At 40.5% G+C, this 25,819-nt stretch overlaps 1 protein-coding gene across 16 annotated transcripts in view; it reads left to right on the plus strand.

Moving 5' to 3' along the window:
• The window catches only part of ZBTB20 (zinc finger and BTB domain containing 20), an 816,172-nt gene extending 792,328 nt beyond the window's left edge, over positions 1 to 23,844 (plus strand). For all 16 annotated transcript variants that reach the window (XM_067738834.1, XM_067738832.1, XM_067738848.1 and 13 more), the window contains one exon: positions 264 to 23,844. In XM_067738834.1, the coding sequence (XP_067594935.1) occupies positions 264 to 685 (422 nt within the window). In that variant the 3' untranslated portion in view covers positions 686 to 23,844. The remainder of the gene's footprint in view (positions 1 to 263) is intronic.
• Positions 23,845 to 25,819: the final 1,975 nt, after the last annotated feature.

Raw genomic sequence — 25,819 nt, forward strand, 5'->3', positions numbered from 1 at the left:
AGCTTTCCAAGAGAGACATTTTCTGGCATGGGGACATGGAAAACTCTAGACTGTCCTGGCAGCACCTTAAAGCAAGTTTTCTCAGAACATGAGAGGCCAGGAAGGACTGGATCTTTCCAATCAGGGGTGATCCGTTAACCAATCAGATTTTTTTTTTAATGTTTTTGTTTTTGTTTTCTGTTGTCTTGTTTTTCTGTCTCTCATTCTCCCTCCCTCGCTGTGTCTCGCTCTGTCCCGCTTGCTGTCTCTTCCCACGTGAACAGGTGAGAAGCCCCACCAATGCAGCATCTGTTGGCGCTCCTTCTCCTTAAAGGATTACCTTATCAAGCACATGGTGACACACACGGGAGTGAGGGCGTACCAGTGTAGTATCTGCAACAAGCGCTTCACCCAGAAGAGTTCCCTCAACGTGCACATGCGCCTCCACCGGGGCGAGAAGTCCTATGAGTGCTACATCTGCAAAAAGAAGTTCTCCCACAAGACCCTCCTGGAGCGACACGTGGCCCTGCACAGTGCCAGCAATGGGACCCCTCCCGCAGGCACACCCCCAGGGGCCCGAGCTGGCCCCCCAGGGGTGGTGGCCTGCACGGAGGGGACCACCTACGTCTGCTCCGTCTGTCCAGCAAAGTTTGACCAAATCGAGCAGTTCAACGACCACATGAGGATGCATGTGTCTGACGGATAAGTAGTATCTTTCTCTCTTTCTTATGAACAAAACAAAACAACAAAAAAGAAACAAACGAAAAAAAGCTATGGCACTAGAATTTAAGAAATGTTTTGGTTTCGTTTTTACTTTCTGTTTTTGTTTTTGTTTCGTTTCATTTTGTACTACATGAAGAACTGTTTTTGCCTGCTGGTACATTACATTTCGGAGGCTCAGGGGAATAATAGTTCTCCCAGTCTCCCTCGGATGGTGGCCTTAAGGCCTGGTAGTGCTTCAGGAGGTCCACTGGTTGGATCTCTAGCTACTGGCCTCTAAATACAACCCTTCTTTACAAAAAAATCTTTAAAAAAAAAAGTAAAAAAAAAAAAATTTTCTTTTTTCACTTGTGAAGAGCACTACAAAAATATATAACAAAATCTAAAAGGCCTACTGTCTTTAAGTACACCGCTTGCAGTGTTTCAGTGGACATTTTCACAATTCTGGCCGCTTGGACTTCACAGTAACCAGTTAAAACTGGGGAATATCACTTTCTGGTTGAAAACCCAGAGGAAAGGCCCTGCTGTTTTCCACCCCCAACGTTGTCTGATTTCATGCAAGGGCTGTGGGTGTGGGAAGGGGCGTGGGTTTGGCGGTGTGGGAAAGGCAGACGGCAGGCTTCTCCCCCAGATTCTGCTCGGTCCACACACCCTGGCCCACCTCCTCCATGCCCCCCCCCTTTCAGCAGAAGCCAGGAAGACTTGGACAAGCATCAAGCAACAGTGGCTATCGTATTTATTCAGTGTCTTCGCTGAGCCCCAGACTCAGCACAATCAAGAGGGACTTTCATGAAAGGCAGGAATGCAGATAAAACAAAGATATCAGAGGTTTGCACCTACGTTTCTAGGTACAAGAGAAGGATTATTTCCAACAATCTTTGCAAAAAACAAAAACAAACAAAAAAAAAGTGTCAGGATATATTCTTGTGGAAGAGAAAAAGAAAGAGAAATGGAGGGGGGGGGAATAATAAAAAGTTCTTGAGGCTTTTTTAATTCAAAATTTTATAGAGGGGCAAAAGTGACGTTTACCAGATAGAATGCTGATTTTTTTAATATATTTACAACAGTATTTGTGTAAAAAAAAAAACAAAAAAAGTGAGATTGTTAAAAGTAATTTTTTTTTCATTTTGGTTTTGCATACACTGCCACCAATCCCTTCTCTTTTATTTTATTTCACACACATATATATATTTTTTGGTAAGTCAAGACTGTTAAGGTTAGCGATACTGCTTCCAGATAGAAAGAATAAAAGGCAATTAAAGTTATATTTGAAAGAGAGGAAGGATATTTTCTTCATATTTTTTTAAATTTTTCTTAATTTTTATTATTTTAAGTATTGCCTGGGTTGATGAGGGCCTCTGGCCAGCCCATCCCTGCTGTAATTTGAACTGCTGCTTTGTATTTTGATATGTAGTCTTTCGACTTTTAGCAAGCTTATGTTGCTCCACTGAATATTTTTTTCAACTGATTCATCTAGAATTCTGTTCTTTTTCATGGGAGGGACTTTATCTTTCAGAAACAGATTTCTTGCTTCTCTGAAAGTTCATTGAGATCTTATGATTCTAGAATTTCTATTGACTTTACCTTTTTTTTCTTTGATGAAACACTAGTAGTCTAGAGGTCTTGACAAAAGTGTTCTTTCCTTTTGTGGTCAGCCGGGAGGAGCAGTTCACAAAACTCTACTGTCCCTCCTCACCCTTCACAACTACAGAGAGCGGCGTTATCAGAAGCCTGTTGCAGATCAGAATGCCTCGATGCCGAATTACTTTCTTCCTTTCAAAGATCACCTTCTGTTTCCACCATGGTTGAGAGGGCTAAATAAGATGGTTATGCTTTAAATGATTTATTAACCCTTGCTTGTTGGTAAGGTTTTAAAGAAACTAACAAAAATCTCCCAGATGCCAACATCCACCATTCAAAAGGCCACCAATTCACTGCGTCATCTTAGATGCCACTCTCTCTTCCTAGTTTGGATTTCTCTCCTCGGTCCTGATCAAGGTATCAGAACAGAGATCTTTCCATGATAGACAGTGTCCTAAAGGGATTCCAACTCAAATATCGGAATTTTTAAACCTAATGAAAACTCCAAAGGTGATTTCATTGCTGGGCATATTTTAACACACTTAAGGGGAAAGGTAAATCTTTAAACAAAACAGAAACACTAAACTACAGTTTAAAAAGAAAAAAAGAAGGAAAGAAAGTATTTCAGTTTCAAAATTACTGTGCATTTTAATTTAATTTTCCTATCAGCAACTTATTTACAAAAACTGTGTGACAAATGAGGAGAAATCTTCCAAGGAAAGCAACTGTATAATAACTAAAGTGGTTTTACTCATACATTTTAGGATTGGTTAACTTGTATCTTTTCCATAAGTTCTTGGTGATGTTTAGTAGGGTTAGTGCAACTGGACTGGCGTATATGTGAGTTTCATTTGGTCCTGTGGTCCTTCATTCAGTAAATATTTTGCTAGTAGTTTTAATGTAGACTTGGATGATTAATTGACCTTTAAGTATCACCCATCGTGATTTCTAAGAGGAGTCCTACTAAAAACTATCTGTCCAAAATTGACCTGTTTTAAAAGCTAGTGGGAAACAGCTTCAGAAACAAGAAATAGTCCATTTTCTCTTGCTTTTTGAAATAGCTATCTTAAGTAAGACTCCAGTATTTCCACTTACTACCAACAGAGGGAGCATTAGTTAATTAACCATAGCCTAGAATTTTGATATTTTGAAAAACAAGTCATTCAACCCATGATGTAAAACAGAAGAAATTGACATTAAAAAAAATATCTTTTTAATCTAGAGGAAAATGACATGAAATCACTCAGCATATGTTACAAATGGAAGAAGGCCAAAAGCCACTTTAAAGTATTTTGTATTATTGGACAGTAGCTCGTTTAGAATAGTGGCCTTACACAAACCTTAGCAAAGTAGACAGATGTTATAGGACCTCCAGAAACGTGATCTTGGGTGGCGGTATGGGCCACATTTAGCTATCTGCTTGTCAAATCTGAGGGACACTCATTTGCCTTAGTGCTGATTTGCCATGTAAAAAACTAAGCAATTGGGTTAAAATTTACCTTTTGTTATAGGACACGTGGGGAAAAAAATACCAGTTGGGTTTAAACTCTAATAGTCATCCTTTCCCTTCAAATGAAGTATCTCTTTTTTGTAAATGTTAGAGGACTCCCAAAGAATTCCTGGTGAGGTGATGTAATCATTATAACAATATGGACTATCTAGGTTTGCATAGCAGTAGACTTTTTCTTACTGTGTGTCTGTTCCTCCCAAACATCTCATAGTCCAAAATAGTTGACAGACTGTTCTCTGGAGAAAGGAAGCAGCTAGATTGGAGTGGAAGATCTAAGCTGGGGAGCAGTGAACTTGCTGTGGGACCTTACTCCATGTTCTGGCCTCTGAAAGGGCTGCTTCCAAACTGACCTACATTTTAGGAAATAAACTAGTCCGTGCCTATTTCAAAAGGATAGAGTTGCTTTTAGTTTGTCAATCCTTCTTTTCAAATTAAATCATCACCAACATCTTAGGAAAGGGGAAACATTTTGCTTCAAGAATAGAAGATGAGCATAGATTCTTTTATTCTTTTAGTTTCAAATCCAACAATCTTCTTACATTTGGAACTTTATGCTAGGATGCTATGAGTGCTTAAAAAAACAAAAAACAAAAAACTTCAGTAGCCAGGAAAAAAAAAAATAGATGAAATGGAAGCAAGTGTTCCAGATTTAAGACCTCTTAGGATGAGTACAGGGAACAAGAACTGGTATGGAAAAGTACTCTTTTTTTTTTTTTTTTTTAGCAATTTATCACTTAAAACTGGATTAGCTGGACAAAGGAAAGGAAAAAGTCAAAGGGGAACGTTTATCTCTAGACAGTTAGATACAGTTTATGAAAAATAAAATTTTCTAGCACTAAAACATCAGTAGCATCTTAGCGGAGTGGGCAAGTTTTCCCCTATTGATATAATAAATGCCAAAATTTGTACCCCCCCCCAAAGCCCCAAATGTGTAAAATAGAGCCCAAAAGAAGGAAGGAATTGAGACATATGGGTCTGATACAAATCTATACATGGGAAAAGATTGAGAAACAAGCCAGGCCAAAAAAGACTCTGAAACGAAAGTCTCTATATCAAAATATTTCTTATTATACAGTTTGAGTTGTAAACTTTAGCTTCTAATAACAGTTTTATAGACTTTTTCTTCCCCAAATTCCTAATGCTCTGAATCTGTTTGTGCCATGAGTAAGTGTAGTGAATACTTTCCTGCTGTTGTTCAGGCTGAAGCCCATTCCTTCTTCCTAGGCATCTCGAGGGTCACAGTAGCTCCTGGCCTTAGAAGGAAAGACTTGAATTTGCTGTGTTTAAAAGTCACAGGGATTTTATTTTGTATCAGCTCAACATTCTGTAAGGACCAAGAAAACTTCTTCCAACTCATGAACAGTTAGAATTTGTGCATTGTGATATGAAAAGAGAAAAGGTTTCCTCTGGGTGTGTTAAGTTTCATGTTAGTCCTAAAGCCTTCACCTACCTGTACCCCATCATACAAGCACACCAACAGTATGTGCCCAGCCCAGGCCCCTCATCAGTGTTTTCCCTCAGCACAGAAGTTGAAAGTGAGGTGTGCTTCGTATAAAATCCCTCAGAGCCCCGAGAGAACATATAATAAGGGTCACGTCGCATCCTCGGTGTGGCTCCCCAGAATGTTCCCAATACCTGCTGCCCTGAGGACAGGGGGCAGTGAGGTAGATCTGGCCAGGATTCCCACTAGCTATGCCCATTTTGGAGCCTTCCTCTATTGTTCTAGAAGATGTCATTTAATCAGTCGGGGCTGGGAGCAGAGTATGTGTGACTGCAGCAAAGGTATCAGATAACCACATCAGGTCTGCATCTGCTACAGCCAGTGCGCTGCCGCAGCAAAAAAGAGGCAAAACGAAGGCGCAAGGGAGGAGTAGGCACCACCTGAGATGCCCCTGGGATTTAGGAGAAGGGAGAGTGCCCTTTCTGTTGTGACCTGACTCTTAAAAGAAATCTTCTGAAAGAATAATATAGTCATGAGTTGAAGTCCAGGGTAGCGGGAGCCCTGGCGAAGGGAACAGGACTGCGAAACGTATTCAGCACCAATAATGCGAAGCCAGAAAGCATCCAGTCGCATCACTAGGAGGTTTGGCAAGAGGCATTTGGAGAAAGCTTTGGGTTTTTCCGTGGGTAGGGTGGACAGACTTTTCAGTGATTTCTGGCTCTGAGAAACCTCTTTACTAACTATAAAAGAACTTTATTTAAATGGCCAATTTTGTCCCCCAGAGAAAGAAATTTTATAAAGAGAAAAATAGGACACTGAAGACAGAACCATGGGACTTGGTGTCGAACAAAAGGAAGGGTGCACTAGAATTTCAATCGACTCCCTGATTCCACAGAAGTGCTGGGCAACCCAGTGCCCCATGGTGTGCGGTGTGCGAGGAGGGTGCCTGAGCTGAGCCGGGCTCCCCGAGGCTAGACGCGCCCTCACGGTGGTCCGGCAGCAGCTGCTTTCGCTTCTGTGTTCTCGTGAAAAAAGGGGCTGTTCTCTTAGGTGCCCGGGAAATAGATGACATGGGGCAAACTTTCAAAAGCAATCTCTACCCTGGGGCTCAGGCCACATATGGAGACAGAAAAGGGGCACAGAGGGGCTCTTGCTCCAGAGAGAATATTTTCAGATTCGCAACAGCTGTTTGTGTAGGGTTGCCATTTCTGATACTGCTTAAACCTCCCCAAGTAGGAAAGCTGTGGTGACTCAGTGTTCCTGTAAACGCAGAGCCTGGAAATTACTAACCCAAAGCATCATTTCTAACACTAGGTGCTAAGATGATTAGCCTGACCAAAACACCCCAGAGAACTTGGTAAGTCTCTGAATATTTTTTCTCCTGGGACACCAAATCCATGGTGGTCAGTGGTGCGCGTTAACAGATCCCAGAAAATGGCATGGAACACTAGGGTTCCTCTGGATTCTTTTTAGGGTGAAGAGGTAGAAGATGAGGACTGCACAGTGTGCGTTCTTTTTCAGAACTATGTATTTCACTGAACGAAGGGTAGAAATGCCCTGGGTTGAAACAAGAAACATCATTTTCCACACCGCTGACCAAAAATGCTTGGTTTCCGGGGGTTCTTCAGGCCCAGCCCTTTGCTCCAAAAACTGAATAATTTCAGACTAAATCTTATCTGAAGCGACCTCAGTTAAGGTATTTTCACAGGAAGCCACTTATAGTAAAGAGTTACTGCCTTAAGTCAGAAAGCCCAGGGAAGAGAACAGAAGATAGATGGGACGGGTGTGAAGACGTGGACACTTCTTGCTTTTTTATGGTTGCATTATTACAAAAATGAGCCTTATTCATGACTGAAGACTATGGAAACAGTGACTTTAGGGGGAGGCACCAAACTTGTCAGGAGCTGGCTGCCCTCAGGAAGTGGCTGCTATTTCCTATCCTATTTCAGTGACATAGGACTGGGCTGGACGTAAAATAGACATCCTATTAGCTAAAGAGCGAGTCCCATAAGACACGATCACAGGTGCCTAAACTGCTAGGTTGAATCATTTCCTTAACAGGGAGAACAATCTCAACAAAAAGCTTTCTTTTCCTGTACAGTGTGTATCTCTAAACTTGTTTTTTCTCAATTCCAGTGAGCATCTGGGTTATCTGGTGGTTCTTTGTTTAAATGCAAACTCACAACTTTCAAGTCTTCAATGATGGAGCACGATCTGCAGATCATAGGGAAAATCTAGCCGCAGTTATTGGAGTCCTGGCTTTTGAGATACCTAATTAGGGTGTAAAAAGTCCCTAACTAGCCCTCTTTCAAATTCAGAGGTTTCCTTGATTCAAAATGCTTCAATGAGGTTCTAACCCAAGGCAGGAAAAAAAAAAAAAAATTAACCCCATAGGAGACATCTGTTTCTACTACCGTTGCAACAGAAGTTTGTTGTTGCCCAGCAGAATCATTGCAATTTATATGTAGATTCTAGTAATGAAAGGGACTTAACCCATCTAGTATGTCACAGCTGCTGTCCAAAATGTCTGTAAATGAGTATACATTATGCATGTACACACGCAGTGTGAGGTGCTCTCAGTACAAAACTGTTCCACATTCGTATTCCCTAGTGGCAACAAGATAAAGTCTGGAATTTATAGTTAGTCAAAGGTCTCAGATATCTCATGTATCTGCTTCTGCTCTGTTGCCTTAGTTGGGTGCATTAGTGCTGTCCACTATCTGTGATGAGGCTTTAGGGCATTCTGAAGGAGCCCAACCATCAGTAATTTCTATGTACCCCTTTCATGAGAAACTTGAATATGCTTGTGTGGAGTAGAGTGCACTTAACGAACTGCACTTCTGTTGGATTTACTGACGTGTGTGTGGACATGCGTGTTTGCATGTGTACTTGCTGTGGTCTGGGAGTATGTGTGCATCTCAAACAAAGCACACACAGGCATAGGTCCTGGTGCGTAGATACTGTTGCCTCTTCCCGCCATTGTGCTCAAGACTGGTGGCTCCCTTCCCAGGAAGCAGTCACCTGCCCACTCTGTTGCTTTTTGTAGCATTTCGGAGTTGGGAGACACAAAGGCAGCTTGTTGGATCCACAGCAAACCCACAGTGACAGGCTGCTTTCCTCCAGAAGAAGGTAAAACAGATGTACTCAACTGGCAAGTAGGTAAGAGGGAGCAGCAATGTGGGGCACCCCCTCTACCCAGGTTTCCTGTGCAGGAGCGGGCACAAAGGCCAGGCAGGCAAGGCCCATGCAAACTTTTGCCTGAGCCCTTCCATGGCTTAAAAGCCTCCATTCCTTTCCTCTATGCAACCCAGTGTGTGCACACAAACACCCACCCACTTGTAAGTTTGACTCCCAAACTAAAGCTTCCTAATCCTGCCTGCATCTGCAGGGAATCATCATCAATCACAAGCTGTGTCTCCTGAAACCAATGTGGCCTTTGCTGAAGTCTTTCCAGGAGTGGGTTGTTTACCGTGTCTAGCAAACCAATAGACTCTCAGAAGAATCGTTTTTGGTAATCTCTAAGAACTGATGGCTCTTGCCCATCTCGAGCATTAAAGTAGAATGCGCTCTAGTGGACTATTCTGAACAAACGGACCTGGCTCTCATAGCTGACTTTGAAGGGTGGCCTGGAAACAGTCGGATTCAGTTTTCTCACTCCCACGCCCTTCTTTTACTAGACGGTTTCTTATTTTTTATGACATGTGGATTATTTCTGCTCACTTACAGAATTCAGAGGACGTTTTCTTTCCTCTTCTATTTTGGTGACTTTTCCCCTCCCCAATTAAGTAAGGCTACTTACAGTTGCAATCTTTTTTTTGTTACTATTGTTTTAAATGTATATTGTCTTTCTATATCCAAAAGAAGTCTGTGACTGTAACCATAGGTATTTCTTTTTACTGGAAAAAAATGAGTTTTTTTTTTTTTTTTTTTTAGTTAACAGTACTAGTGACTTTGTGGAAGAATATGAGTTACTATTTAGGTATGCTTACTTAAGTACAGTACACTACATTGCAGTATTTCTGAAAGCTAGAACATACACATTATATATAACAACTCTATATTGAAATATATATTACATTATATTCATTTTAACTTTTGAATCTGCCTATGATCATGAGTTGATTGAAATACTATTTCTTTGCATTTATCACCCATCACCAACCTGCTGCAGTTAATCTGGTGCATTTAATAATAATCATTACTGCTCTAGTTTGCTTTTTATATTATCAGCTTCAGTATTGTCTTTACAGGATTTTAGAATTTTTTTTAAGCTCAGACTTAGCAAATGTAGGAAAGTGAAAACTTTTTTTAAGAAAACATTTTTTTTTGGTGTGGCCGACACAAAGAGGTTCATAGTCAAAGTGATCTTGTTTAGCTGACCCTCTCAATATCTGAAGAACAAAAGAAGTGCATATGAATGTATCTGTGATTTTCCCCTCTAGGACTGTCACTGTCTATATTTGCTTTTAAAAATATGACCAAGGGGCCTCTTAACCTCCGTATGATCTGACCAACAATTACAGGCTGCATTTCAAAGGGCTGCTCATCTGAGAAGCAGAAGGCAGTTAAAGCCCTAGTTGTCCCAACTGTATTTTCAAATATTGATTTTTAATACTAGTTCTTTACTGACTACTTTCTGTTTTCAGTATGCTTACAGTTATTTTAACTAGTCTTCAGTGCTTCCCTGGAGGCAGCTTAGCAATATAATGTTCATTTTCCTAGGAGATTCTTTTTAATAAAATCAGAATTTAGGAACTTTTTCATGACAGAGGCTGATAGAACTAGAACTCAGAAAATTATAGTTCATTTTTTAGTCTGCAGAATCCATAAAATAGTGGTTCTTGGGTATCTAGCCCTCAATATCTACATTTGTCTGTTAAGGTGGGAACTTGGTGCCTTTCTTCTCTACCCAGGCCATCACGGAAACGTCAGAAATCAGGCATCCTGTCTTCCTCTCAAGAAATTTTTTCAAATAGTATTTTTAGATAAAGAGCTCCTTCAGCTTCCCTCAGCCACTCAACCCAATGCCTGGAAAACCCCGCTGATGGATAAACTTTACATTCATCCTGGGTGCCTGGACCAGTTCTACATTCAGGACAGGATGAAAACAGCTGTTCATCATACTCAGCGTGAGAACCCTTCCCACACTGAACCACCATTAAGGCTTCTCAGTGTGAATAACACCAATTCCTTCCTTTCATCTTTTCCAGTCGATTTTTGTTTTCAAATCCCACCCCATTCTGCTGTGCCCCTCCAACAAGCCCTCCCCCCTCCCCTTATCCAACTCCCCTCATCCAACTCCCCTCCTTGCCCTCTACTTGCGGTACTCATTAAGGAACTACCTGCTCTAATCTGCATGGAAGGGGCTAGTATTGAGTCTAAAAGCAAAAATATCCATCTGTTTCTCCAAAGTTTTCAACTAAATATATTTCTACTAGACCAACACCATAGTGAATTGAGGGTGAGGTGAGCTGTTCCTTTTCCAGTGATCACTTAATACCCAAATTGTATCAACTTCACTATTTTCCTCTTTCCTTCTCCTCATCCATTCTCTTTATTTCTTGTTTCTCTCTAAGACTTTAAATTACCTCTTCCTCTCCTCACTGCCTTAAGAACTCTAATCATCATGACATCTGAGGGCTCATTTCCCTCTCTTCCCCCAACTCCGTTGTGAATGTCCTTCTTTGAGCTTTATGTGGTGAAAGAGCACTGACATGAGTGAGTTCATCAGCATGAGACCCGTAGGCAGAGTGAAGCATGTCTTCACTGTACCTTCAGGTTTTAAAAGTTATCAATATTCTTTTGAGAGTGGGAGGACCTGAGTCACAGTTTTAAATGTCAGCCGTACTAGCTGAGGTCACAAATTATTTTCACCTTCACATTTGGCCAAAGACAAAGGGGAAAATATTTTCTGTTTTTTTTTTTCTCTCTCTTTTTTTAAATACCACAGTGTTCAAATTCCTGATATGAGTAGACCATTTCTGAGGGAGAAAAAAAATCATCAGTGATGACTCAACTCCTACTAATATTTAGCCAAATGACATACAGGTAATTGACTTAGAGAAATTTAATGAAAGGAGTAACATTTCAGAATAATTTTGATACCTGCTCAAGCCCTAGTGAGCTCTTCTGAAACAGGTAAATCCACTTCTACTCAAAGGCATCACAGGAGATAATCAGGAAGAATTTTTTTCACGTCATGTTTTTGAAAAACAAATAATTGTTGATTGGTTTAGAACTTTAAGCAATAATTTACTAAGGGATGAAAAGATCCATAAAGTTTCTAAAGTGTCTATTTTGCAACCACATATTTTTAAACATAAACTTAATATGTGCTTAAATAAAATAATAATAGGGCAGAACAGATATTTGAAGAGCCCAGTAAGTAAGCATTCACCATGTAATTTGGTCATCATGCTAGATCTCACTTCAGTGAGTTACAACTGTCTGGTTGCCAGAGCATTGTCCAAAAGACTCATACATTTCTGGGTCTCCCCCTTTACAGGATGCTTATGACGCAATCTGAACAACTCTGTAACACAGTCTTTCCTGACTCCCAGTCCAGCACTCTTACTGTGATACTGCTTTGGCTCTCGGCTCTTGGGTGGACCATTCTGTGGCATCTAGAGCACTACCTGATTTTGAGCACACAGGGGTATGCTTTCATTTCTTGCTTTACCCATTGACAAACAGAAGGAACATTAATGTCAGAAATGTAGTTTTAATTTGATTTGAGGCTTGACGCAGGTTTTACCTTAATCAAACCAATTTTTAACATCTCACGCCATAGAGAGCAATGAAATAAAGAAGAGGTTCAAAAACCTCCCTGAGTCCCACATCTAGTAGGAAACCAACGCTTCTTAAAGTCAGTGTGTATGTTGCTTAGGACTGTCATCTTCACTTAGCATGTTCTCCCCATCATTCTTATCTCCTTCTCTTTCTTTGTCCATTCTGACTCCCTCTATCTTTTTTTTTTTTTAAAGTACTCTTCATCTAAAGTATTCCTCTCCTCAGGCATTGACTTCTGAAAGAACAAAAGACTCTCTTTTAAATCCTAAATGCCATCATTTAAAGTATAATATGGAGGAGGAGTGGATCTGGTTCTGGAAGGTCCCATTTGGTCCAGTTTATCACAAAGATTCCTCCAGGATGCCTTCTTGACTTCGTTCCTTCTAGTGCTCCAAGAAAAGCTCCAACCCTGAGACCCCAGATTTCTCACCACAGCCTCTGCATTAGTCTAGATTAATGTTGAAATCCTGTTTAATATTCAGGAGAGTCCAGGATGTGAATTTCTTGTTACTTTCGAGCCTCCTGCTTTTCTAAGCTAACATCGGTAGCCCTAATGGTAAGTAATGCAGCAATATAACGGTCAGAAACATTACAGTATACATTTGGGAGGACAGGAAGGGATTTCTTTCTTTGCCTCCATAAAAAGCTTGCTTCCTACCCCGGCCCCACCCCCACAATGCATTTCAGAAGCTCTGCATCTCATTTTACAGATATATAGTTTTAGGATTTGCAGATAGAGCTTAGGAAATATTCTGAGATTGAGGCTGGTAGCAAACCAGGTTATTTTCTGCACTGGACTTTAGGACAAGTGTGCACGGATACAATTCCTTCAAAGAAAGTGAAACTAACATAGTAAAGCAAAGGGATAATACTTTTACACATTAAAACAGTTGTTTGCTATCTGTAAACCTTGATTTAAGCATAATTATTACTTTTTAGAAACCTGAAGCTGGAGGAATGTGTATTTTAGTGAAGTTTGTTTGTTGGTTTGTTTGTTTCCCTTTTATCTCTTTCTTCTCAAGGCAGTAAAAAATTTTGATTCTTTAATTTGATACTGTCCATGGCCATAGGCGTCAGTCAAATCACTGCCCACCCTTACCTTACTCTTTTCCCTCTTGGAATGAAAAGCCTTCCATTCTATCATTAAGGAGTCTATTCTCCATGAAAATCTTATCTTCCTTTTCGAGTAGAATGTGAGAGCTTTGAGGAGAAAGAGTCTCTCTGCACTTTGAGGGTAGAATAGTTAAAATAAAAGCTATTCCTTGAAAAAGAAACCCCATTTACCTAAACTTTACAGGTATGAGGCCTAAGGACGGGAATTGACTGCAGATGAAGTTCATGAAATTTCACACTACAAATCCTTATTGTCTCCTCAAATTTTTGAAATAAGGCTGAGGATAGACCAATGTAATGAAAATCCTCTTTGGATGTTTCTTATTGATATAGGACAGAATCACCAGAAAAGAAAAAGAAAGGATACTACTAAAATGCCAGAATCAGTTGATCTGTGGATTGCTATAATTGTTCAGACTTCTGTTCTCTTCATTTCAAAATTGCATGTGTTCATGAGGTCTTAAATGGTGAAACACCGCTCCTCCCTTGCCTGTCATCTCCCCAACCTGGCACTGGAGGTGACAGTCACAGAGGGAGATTGGCATTGCCAGTACTTCACCCATCCGTACTCTCACCACCACAAAAGAAAGAAAAACCAAATTAGAAACTTTAAAAAAAAGAGGAAATTGTAGTGCTTCATTTGAAAGCATACTGTGTTCAACTCAATTCAATTTACAGATAGCCTGACAACCTTTTTATAACCTGTTTTTTATGCTATAATTTGCATTCTTAGCTGAATCTTTAAAATAACTGTAATTTCAATTAAGTGAACAGAGGAAAAGCAAAGAGGGGAAACAGGACAATGTGATGGGACTAAATTTGATACAGTTCTGGATTCCTAAAGCCAGTTCTCAGGGTTAGCAGGAAAAGTCAGCACCACTCGCCCTTTGCCATTTTTGCCCATTCTCACTATTATAGGCCTAAGAATTAGTAAAATAACCTCACTTCTTTGTGATTTAAGACTTCTCTTTTTTTTATTTATTTATTTTTTGGCTGTGTTGGGTCTTCGTTTCTGTGCGAGGGCTTTCTCTAGTTGTGGCAAGCGGGGGCCACTCTTCATCGCGGTGCGCGGGCCTCTCACTATCGCGGCCTCTCTTGTTGCGGAGTACAAGCTCCAGACGCACAGGCTCAGTAGTTGTGGCTCACGGGCCTAGTTGCTCCGCGGCATGTGGGATCTTCCCAGACCAGGGCTCGAACCTGTGTCCCCTGCATTGGCAGGCAGACCCTCAACCACTGCGCCACCAGGAAAGCCCAAGACTTCTCTTAATGCTATCAAAACCATATAGAGAAATTATAGAAACCCTTGACTGCTCCCATTACTAACCTGCTCTCCGGGGCTTATGCAGAGAGATAATGGACAATAAAATAATGGTTCAAATTTAATACAAGCTTTAGACATAGACTAAAGTGATTAGTGTATGTTCACTTCCAGAGGGTTCTTTGAAAAATAAGGTGAGTTACTCTGCTTCTGCTCTCCTGGGCACAGACTTTGATTTGGAACCATCTATATGTAGATTTGTAAGAGAGGATTATCAAAAGCATTGTCAGCAATTAAACTCCTTCTTTGGTCCCAGTGATTACGTTTTCCCGAGGGGCCTACTGAGATATAAATTAAGGGTAACTTTCATATATCTAAATTTGGTTTTTTGCACTATCGTTAAAAGGACTGTGGTTTTCAGAGTAAATGAAAGCAGAGTCTCTTGGTAATCCTCATCGTGGCAAACAAAGGCAAGAAGTTGATAGAATCGAGAAACTCTGTGATGACGTAGTGTTCCAAAGGAATTTGAGTGTGCTGACCCCACGAATGTTTCTGTAATCTATTCTAAACTACATATTGATCCTCCTGAGACTTCCAGCATGCATGTGGTATGTGCATACAAGCAGATTTACACTTGGAGGGTGGGGACCCGGGCAAACTGGAGAGAATGATTCTGGAGGATGATCAAATGCAAGGCATCTCTCCAAAATCACTTAGTACTGCCATATCCCAAACTAAGTCCAGATTAATCTTAAGCAAAAAGTAAGCTCCATGAGACATCCCGTTATGAATGTTTTTTCTTACAGAATAATACAAGAAGAGGTACAATGCAGACCCTTAATTTTGGTGTAATAATTCACTTTTATATTTAATAATTGTACTTTGTGTGTGTGTGTCATTGAGCTATTTGTACCAATTTTCAATCTATCATCCTGAGAGGGGCCTTGAGAATTTCTGTGTATGTGTATGTAGATCTGTATTTATGTGTAGTCAGAAAAAATGGATAGGAGAGGAATGAGGCAAGAGAGAAGGTCAATGTGAAAAAGGGAGTGCTCTTAGTGTCCCTATTTATGTTAGGTAAGGTGGCTGCTGCCCAAAGCCCTCGAGGAATAGCTGATTGCACTATTCAAAACTAAGAACCCAGCACTGTTAAATTTAGGACCGTGTTTTGGGAAACAGGAAAGCTTTATCTTTTTCTGTACCCATTCCCTTTAGCATCGGAGCCATTTGACATGATGAAAAGCATTCAGTAAAAACCACTACTGATCTTTGCATTAAATAGCTATTTTCCTCTTCTAAATACTACCCTTGGTTTCAAGTCAACTCCTTCCCTTTATTTTTTGCCTATTGGCTTAACATTTTACAGAATAATGCCTAGGCGTATGCTAGCTGTTTCCTTCCTTTGAGCTGAACCAAACAGGGACAACGAAAGAGATGACTCACAGAAGTGTGAGGTAAGGACTGAATTTCCCAATTTTGTGGCACTGGTAACTTTTAGTAAGAGCTGTTTAGGGTTGAGCTTGGGGCTGTAATAGGGCTTTTTTTTTTTTTTTTTTTTTTTTTGCACTAAATAAATATGACTGCACTGCATTGCACTACTGAAATGTATTTACTTGTGCCGGGAGAGAGTGTGTGAGGTATGGGAAAGAAAGAGGCAAGTTTTGAAACTAGAAGCACCACAAAAATGGAGGGTTATTTCCGTCATGCTTGGTCTTAGCAGAGTTGGTAAAAATCTGTGGAATCTGCCAACTCTTGATCAGGCCTAGAAACTGCCATGCTGATAGGATCTGTTTTTTTATTATAAAGAAGCTGAGTTAGTACTGTAAATTGAAGACGTTTAAGGAGAAGTTTGCCCAATGTTGTCTCCAACTAAGCTTTCAGTAAGAGTTGCGATGGTGAGGAAGCCAACCGAGGTGACCGGAAAGTCTTCGCCTTGGCCCGAGCTAGGGCCTCCTTTCAGAAAAACCTCACCTTGTCCGTATTGGAGGTATCCTTTCAGCCTGAGCATGCTTTTTCATCGCTGGGTGAAACCCAGATCAGGCTAACCAAAGAGGAAGGCCATGCATGTGGTAAAATCCTTTAAGATGACAGTAAGGGAACAGTGCAATAAACATTGAAAACCAGTGAGGTGAAAGGTTTATCTGAAACAAGCTAGGCCAACTTTGAAATTGGAGGAAGGGTCGGAGGATTAATCAGAACCTACTTACTAGCTGCTCCATCAGAGACTATCCTTTATAAAGCAGAAGACCTTAACAGTGCCTAAAAGCCTAGTTTTGAAGTTGTTGCTTTTTCTTTCAATTTTTCTTTATTGGATTTATTTTTATTGCCTTTTTAAATCTTAGAAGTAATTAGAATTTGACAGCTCTTTAGTGAGTATTAATAAAAGAATCTTTCACCACAGGAAAAGCAATAGATCGTGTAGGAAATAATAACAGGAGAGTGAATATGCCGAAGGACTCGTCCAGAATCCAAGGTGACAGCTTTGAAGATTCTGGTTCAGTAAGAAAGGGTCACAACCCATATCAGTGGGTAATGTGGAATTTCTCTGATCACTATCACATGTTGGGGCATCAATTTGGAGAACTCTCGGTTGCGGCCTTTCTTAAGATTACATTGATACCTATCTCTTTCTCTCTCCTTAGCATCCATCCAAGTCTACTTTTCCAAGTTAAAAAATTTGTAAGGAAGCTGTCAGCCTTGCTAGGCAGAAAAACTCCATTTAGAGCTTTCAGAACTAATGTAAGCAGTCCCTCCAGCACTCAAAGTATTATCTCCCTTTCAAATAAGAAACTCTAAATTCAGAGCTCTTTACAGGTACTTAGAGATGTGTATTGGGTAAGCACTGAGAAGATACCGACTGCACCAAACCAAAGTTACAGAAAGAAGTAATTGACCTTTTAAAATATCTTCACATTAACTGCCCTAGGATACTTCTCTTGAGGCTTTTGGAAAATAACTTCTTCCTTGAAACTTGCATACCCACTCCAGTTCTGTCACCAAAGATTTTCCTTTCCAGAGCCCCACCTCCTCTCTTGCAGACAAAAGTAATACAACAGGCTCAAGGGATATGCTTTGGTGGTCAAGGGATGATACTTTGGTTTTCATTCTGTTCACAGTGATATTTACAGGAGACTTCTTGTTAAAGGAGCTACTGAATTGTCTTTATGACTTAGGGTTTGGTTAGAGGTTTAAAAAACTAGGAAAAAATAGATAAGCGCTAGTACTTGACACTGTAAACTGTCTTTATAATAGAGTCATGACCTGGAGACTGATGGAGAGAAAGAAACTTCCATGGAAGAGAGTGAGCTAAATCATTTAGAACCAAACAAGGATCACTGGTGAAATGTGGGGGAGCATGGACACAGAGCCGGTCAGTGCTCTCTGCACGGCCGGAGCCAACAGCAATGGCCAGTGGGAGAGTCAGATAACTGGCCAGTGAGTTCAAGTACTGGAAAAGCCACAGTCTGGGTTTCATTGTAGTTGCTGGAGTGGTTAAAACATCCATGCCCACGGCAAGGAAGATGCTGAGGCTGATCTCTTGTGATAGTGCCTTTCTTGTTGTAGCGAGTACTAGGTTAATAATCTGTTCAGTTAACGCTTTTCTGGATCATTGCCCCCAGTCTTCTGAGGAGGTCTGAAGGGATAGTATTCACCTAGGATGAAGGGATAGTGTATTGCTCCCGGAATGCTGTGATGTGATGATATTTGCACTAGATTCTAAACTTTAAACTGGAGCAACTGAATGAGAGAAAAACCAAGGATAGTTCAAAGAAACCAAAAGCAGTATTTCCTGACTGATGTCATTTCTTTGTCTTCTTCGTCTTCTTTTTTTTTTTTTTTTCCTGAAAGAAAACTTCACACTTGTTGATTACCAAGCTCAACTTTTACCAATTCTTTTCCTTCTTATTTTTTTTTCCCACACTGGACCATCGGTGTGAATTAACCATCAGGCAGGAATGGTTAATGGAAAGGGCCTCTGTCATTACAACTTCACACCCCTTCTCTGCTTCATCAAGGGCATGGGGTGGGGGGTGGGGGGCAGGGAGCCTCCAGAGCCATCGAGCCCTTAGGAAAGCCAGTAAGCATAGATGTCATGTCAAGAACTGTGTTGACACATATTTGCTCAGAGGACATTGGGGCCCAGAGCGAATCCTAAAGGATGCTCAGAAAGAAGGAAACCAATGTGCTGAAGAAAACAAAGGGAGGTGGTGCCCAAAGTTTGCCTATTTCTCCTCTCACTTCTCTTTCCCACCTCACCCTCATATCCCCTCTATCGGAATTATATTTCATCTCATATATTATATGGTACCAGAAGAATTATTTGGTTCCTTGGTTTCTCTCTGTATCAGTGGGCTGGAAACTCCTCCAATATTAAAAACAAATACCATCAGTGGCTCCCCTGTGGCCTCCCAGTTTCTCAAATGCTGTCCAGCTGGTCTTGACCAGTCAACTAAGATAACTTGGAAGCTCTGGCTGGCTCAACCACCTGTCCACTTTATTTTCATTTTGTTTCCATTTCCATTTGAATTTTGAGTGATCCTATGGAAAGGTGGAAATCACAGGAAAGGTTTGGAGGCTGTAATTCTAGGGCATAGCTTGTCAGGAGTTTGTATTACCCAAAATATATCTTTTTCCACCTGTTTTCAGTTGAATCTGTTACCCTGATTATAATTTCTATCGTATTTGTGGTTATTTTTATAAGAATAGTGTCCATTTGCAATGTCTCTTTGAGTGCTTTTTTTCTATTTTTCCCACATAGATGCAGTACCAACCTGTTAATGAAATACCCTTTTATTATATTATTAATATGTAATTCTACTGTAGACCAAAAATATAAAAAAATTTTGTTCATTTTAAAGATATAAAGAACTAGTGAGTGAAAGATTAAGAGTTGAAGGAAAAGACAGAAGAGCAGTGGTTAACTATGTTGAGTTAGAAATCTAAGAGTAGCCTTACCTATTTTTTAACCAGTGCTTGCCAATCATACCATAGTTGGGATTATAGTCTTGGCTCCTTCATGCTTATGTTTTATAAGTCTTGTTTGTCTGTTTGTTTTTCTTTGATGTAATTGAGGTTGCACATCACGCTATTTTTGGCAATGCCTGATTTTATTATATTGTACTTTTGTGGGTCATTTCCTTTAGAAGGATGGGGGAAAAGTTTTATTTCTTCTTTTAATTTAAAATTTGTTTAATGCACTGGAAATAAAATTGGACATATTTCACTGTTTAAAAAATCAGAAACAAAACAGAACAAAAACCACAAAGAAAAAACCAGCAACCAAATAAGCAACAGGGAAAAAAAACTTGGGGAAAAAAAAATCTGTTTGTACTGGATACACATACGTAATACATCCCACTCAAAAGAGGAGTACCATCAAATAAGAAAAATATATGTTTCAGCTGCAATACTGAAATGGAGAAGATACCTGGGTTCAATGAGGATGGGGAAAACAGGGCATTGCTTTGAGATTTGAGATCTCGTTATTGTTCCAATTAGTGCCCAAACTGGTTAAATGTGGGCGTGGTGACTACAGAGGAAATAGCCCCAGCCTTCCGCATACCACTGGAGCTCTCCGGTACCGTTGATCCGACGCTTGAGCTCCACTGTAAGGGGGAAGAAAAATGTGCTATGATGGAGAAACTGGCTTGTATAGAGGTATTTGTACAGTACACACGTGGACACAGTTTAGTCCTCTGCTCATCCTCATGTTTCTTTTCTCCCTGAGGATTTGCAGCAGATAAACCCACAACATGGGAGACTGTAAATGACTCCTCAGAACATCAGCTAATGCTAAAGTACCTCTTGACTCCAAACTGATCTCCCTTCTTGAGCATTCCCAGATACCAACAGAGCCAGTAACCCATACAAAGGCACAGTGGAAGGAAAGAGAGAGATTTTTTCTAGTCAACCAGCTGTATCTTTTGTTTAATGTTTGCTGGGTTTTTCTGGTTTTGTTTTGTTTTAGAGTTGGGGTGGGAGTGGACATAACTTCACAAACCTAATACAGTAATTGTTTTGCATCTTCCATGTTTTATGCAAAAGCAGACATTTAAATCAATAAATAATCGTGCCCTAGACTGAAAGTTAATGTTTAGGAGAGGAAAAAAATTGTTGGAATTTTTTCTACATTTTTTTGTGAAGAATCTTTTTTGGAAAGGAAGGATACATATTTTTGTTGTGTAATATTTTCTATTTTTGAATGCATTTTATTGGTACAAGACTGTTTTTTTGGTGAAGACATTATTTAAAAAAAAAAAAAGAAAAAAACTAATCGAAAAGTTTGCCCTTAAGGATATGCTGCAGTTTTGAGGTTAAAAAAAAAATAACTGATTCAAGATGCGTGTTAAAAGTTGGGATTATATTGTTGTTTTTTGTAATTGTTACAAGAAGAAGTTTGTACCCACTGCTGTTTATTTTGTTTCAGATGAGTAAGTAAAGGGATTGTTCTTGTTTTATTCTTTTTTTAGAGAAAAAAAAAAAGCTATTTATGAAATGTCAAAAACACTGGACTGTGAGTTTAAGTGTGGAAGCATTTTACCACCCTGTGTCTTCGACCAATTATGGGAAACCCCTTTTCTCTTCCCCCCACCCCCTGCCTTAGCCTTGCCAAATGAGAAAAAATGTAACAGCTGTCAGATGATCGAAGCCACTGAAGACCTGCTTTAATTTTTACGGTTTGAAAAAGTTGGAAAACCAAAGTTAAATTTCTTTCTGAAATCCCACTGTCCGTAGCCCTTTTTTTTTGTATGACACAGCCGGTTGACTCTGCCTCTCTGTCTTGGATCACTGCCTTCTTAAGGACTGGGGGCCAGCTCTGATGCAACAGAGGCATAAAGGTGGTGAGCCTGAGAGTTGAGGTCTCATGAAGTCCATGTGAGCGGGGCTTCAACTTCTCAGCGGGCAGCCACGCTTCCCATCCTGAGGGGAGGCTGCCGAGAGAGCAGTGCTGACCTGCTTGGGCAGAGATGCCCCCTCATCACCTCCATCCTCGGCTTCTAAGACCTCCTTGTTACCATCGATCTCTAGACTGGCTTTGCTTCTCTCGGCAGCCCACCTTCCGTGGATGGGGTGGGGGGAGGAAGGATCCAATTGAAAGAAACAGCTGTGGGTGCTGTGAAGGCACCCCCAGCCCTGGGGAAGGTGGGGCAAGGGACCCTCTAGCACAAGGGAGCTTGCCTGCCTCATCTCTGGCTGTGTGGATTATCCATCCATCTATTCACTGTGAAGATGGAGAGGCAGAGTGCCCTAAGGCTGTTCAATAGCTTTTCCATATTTTTTCAAGATTGAAAAAATAATTTTTAAAACTGTGATTTAAAAAAAAAAAATCATTTGGCTGGAGGGAAGGGAAAAGGGAAACACCAAAAGCTGTAACATGATTAACTGGAGATATTTAACTGGGAGCACTTTCTAGACCAAGACAAATGAATTCCGTTCTGGACCCTAAAGCAGCCAAATCTTGAGACTGTCTATGACAGAAAGCTGAAGAGAGGCCTCAGTTTCTTCCTCTCTCCTTTCTTCTCTCTGTCTCGAAATTCTCTCTTGTTCTCCATTTCCAGCTTCCCTTGGACGACTGCCCCAATGGCCCTTGGTCTCCCATCTCACTTGTGTGTGCACGTACACACACACACACACACACACACGCACACACTTGCACAACACCATTTTTCTTAAGGATTGTGGGACCGAATAAAATCTTGTGCCTTCATTTTTTTCCTTTTATAGTTAGATGAACCTCTTCCTTTTATACAATGTTTAAAAAATAGGGGAGGTTGAAGTGTTAGTAGAGGACTTGGGTGTCATTTAGGAAGTAATTTTTGTTTAGCACGTTCCCCCAAACATTAACACAAATACTTCCACCCCTTCATCATACTCTTTGGACATTTAGAGCATCAAGTAACCGGGTACATGACAGCCAAAACCCATTTAATTTTAGAGCAATTCCTGAAAATTTTATTTCGTACACTTCTTTGATCTTTATCAAAAATGAGGTGAGAAATGGCACGCAGCCTTGTTCTCCCACTTTGGTGCTTTTGCGTGTGGCATGGGGTGGGCGTGGGAGTGGGGAGAGTGGGTGTGTTTTGACAGAGGGTGCATCCCTAAAGATCTCTGGTGCTGAAGGGCCTCCAGTTCCTTTCAGAGACTGCATATGACACACTTTACACACGAATGGTATCACATGCAATATTTTAATGGAGCAATGGGAGAGGCTCTTTGAAACGGGGTTTTGCATCTTTTTGTAACATTTTGATTTCTCTGGTGCCTTATTCCTACTGGACGCTGGCACTCACATCCCCACGGGGAGCTGACCCAGAAGTCAGCCTCGGGAGCGGGGACGCCTGGGCGATGCTGGAGCGTGCAGGGCGTGAGGCGGCTGGTGTCGGTTGGTGGGGAGGGGACTAGATGGCATCTCTGAGCCGAAGCCAAGCAGGAACTGCACAATCCACACGAAGTTAACGCTTCCGACTCGGAACACACCGCAAACTCATCCTTCCTCATCTGAGCTTTCCTTCCTCCTTCCTCTTCTATCTCTGCCTTCTCATAAGGCGCTGCTGCTGCTGAGGTGCCCAGAGTCCAGAACGCTCAGTAATCACTCTGGCACAAGCCTGGCACTGCCACGTCAGCCCCTGGCACGACCAGACCCGGGCTTCTCTTGCTGGGGGCTGCGAACCGTCAGATATTTTCTCATCAAAAATGTTTTCCAAGGAATCAGTGGAGTACAGTTATTCTGCATTAAAAGTGCACTTTAAAAATAAATAAATAAAAGCTCCAGACTGTTTAAAATGTACAGAGGGGGCAGGGGACAGATAAACATGTGCTAGTGTCTGAACCCAGTTCAGTTTATCTCCAGTTGAAACGATATACACTATATTATGTATAAATGTATACACACTTCCTATATATATCCCTATATATATATAGTGTATATATTATACATGTATAGGTGTGTATATGTGCATATATACACACATGCACATAACAAATCCAGATGCTTTCATTACAAAACCAGATGCTACACAAACAGCAGCAGAGGAAACAAGGTTGGACTCTTGCAACAGATCACAAAAAATAAAAACAGCCACTTGCAGTGACTTTGGTCATTTCTGTATGTTCACAAGGAATGGATTGTAACAAAGAAAAAAAGGAACAGTATTAGTGAAAGAGGAAAAATGGGCGAAACCATCTTGATCCAATGGGAATGCAGTAATGTTCTATACCATTTCACCTGTTTCTTTTAGTCATGTTGATTTGATTTCAGTTTTTGGCTGTTAAATTTTTTAAAACTCAAGTGACCCACAACAAACTGAACAAAACAACTACAGCGAAAGCCCTTTTCAGTGGAAGATGTCAGAAATCTCAAAACCCTTGGCCTGACTCAGATCTACCATGTGCAAATCAGTACTCTCTTAATGTTTGAAATAAAAGTGAAAAAAAAAAAAAAACTTTTTTGAAGCACCTTAATGTGGCCATCCATTCAAGGAATGGGTGCCACTCTTTTCTTTGAGCACCTTATTGACGTGTTTTGCTATCTGCTGTCTTTCTGTTATCTGTTGGCTGAATGGCTAGCTGTTAACACACACATGCGCACAGACCAGAGAGCTGGGCATGCGTGTTCTCAATGAAGTTTACTGTGGTGACTGCTGAAAGGTGAACCCGTTTCCTGATCTTCCCGCCACAGTGTTGTGATAAGATTCAAAGAAGCCCTATTCCCTGCACAGAAATGTTTCTTATCACATTGTATCTTAGTATGGAAAGGAATATGGTCCCTTTTTTGCAATTGCTACTGTACACACACACACACACACACACACACACACACACACCACACATGCACAAACATATTCATTCGTCCAAGTGGTATTTTCAGTGTCTGTGTGGGTGTCACTGTTTACGCAGTTTCTATTTCCCAGTGAATTTTAAGTGGAGGGCAACTTTTCTAACCAGATTGTCTTTTCAGACTGAAGACCTGGGTATTGGGGAAGAGTTTGGAAAGAGGGAGAGGCAAGGAAAAAGAGAGCTTTAAATTGAAAGAATAATTTCCCATGAGGAATCTGAGCTCGATGACTGCAGAGACTGTAACCTCCAACATTTGCAGGTGGGCAAGGGACACTGCTTGTATCAGTCTGTGTACCGTACAAACCCATGGAGACATGAACACACACCCATCCACCATCAATATATACACGTGGTTTGGGATGAGCAGGTCAATAGTTTTGAGAGGGAGTTTGTTCCTTTTTTTTTCTCATTATACTCTTAAATTGTTGTCAGTTATCAAACAAACAAACAAAAAATTTGTTTTGAAAAACCTTGCATACGCCTTTTCTATCAAGTGCTTTAAAATATAGACTAAATACACACATCCTGCCAGTTTTTTCTTACAGTGACAGTATCCTTACCTGCCATTTAATATTAGCCTCGTATTTTTCTCACGTATATTTACCTGTGACTTGTATTTGTTATTTAAACAGGAAAAAAACATTCAAAAAAAGAAAAATTAACTGTAGCGCTTCATTATACTATATTATTATTATTATTATTGTGACATTTTGGAATACTGTGAAGTTTTATCTCTTGCATATACTTTATACGGAAGTATTACGCCTTAAAAATACGAAAATAAATTTTACAAGGTTTCTGTTTTGTGTGGAAGAGTAATTGATGTTGCTAAGAATGATGTTTGTTTTTTTGGGGTTTTTGTTGTTTTTTTTTAAATGTTACCAGCACTTTTTTTGTAAGTTTCACTTTCCGAGGTATTGTACAAGTTCACACTGTTTGTGAAGTTTGAATATGAAGGAATAATTAAAAAAAAAAAACAAAACTCTTCTCTTGGTTTCCCGTTGTGTCTTCTTTACATTGTGGCAATGTTTCTACACATTTATACATTGTGGCCTAGGCCTAGTCTGAGGTTATCCAAATCGAGAATTACAGCTAAAAGGCCAGGAAAATTCTCAACATGTCAATCCTCATGCTACAAGAAGTGAGAATTCCAGGATGGGTGATACTGAAATCACTTTGGGGAAATTTAAGGCCAGTTGGGGCATTTTCCTTCTCCTATCCACACCTCATAAATGGCACATGGCTCATTTACTGTTATCTGAATTGATTCACCTTTTTTCCCCTTTCTCCATGTGCAAATCATTATCTCTCTGCCTACTGTGGAAATAACCAATCCCATATGACACTATGCCCATCTATCCCTGTATCTTTGTATCCAAAGAAAGTTCGTGGTTCAAAATACGTCCCCATCTGATGACTGTGGGCACTCCTGAGGGACTCCTGTTTGCTCCATAGGCCCTTTCTCATACGCGACCCTACCCATAAGGGATCTCTAACCTCATCATTCTCACAGAAATTGCTGGTGTGATGGAGAAAATGTACATCTTGTTTGTCCCGGGTGACGTCAACCCAACTGAATTAGATTTGCTCT

This window comes from Pseudorca crassidens, chromosome 5 (genome assembly GCF_039906515.1).
Source record: "Pseudorca crassidens isolate mPseCra1 chromosome 5, mPseCra1.hap1, whole genome shotgun sequence".
Lineage (NCBI taxonomy): Eukaryota > Metazoa > Chordata > Mammalia > Artiodactyla > Delphinidae > Pseudorca > Pseudorca crassidens.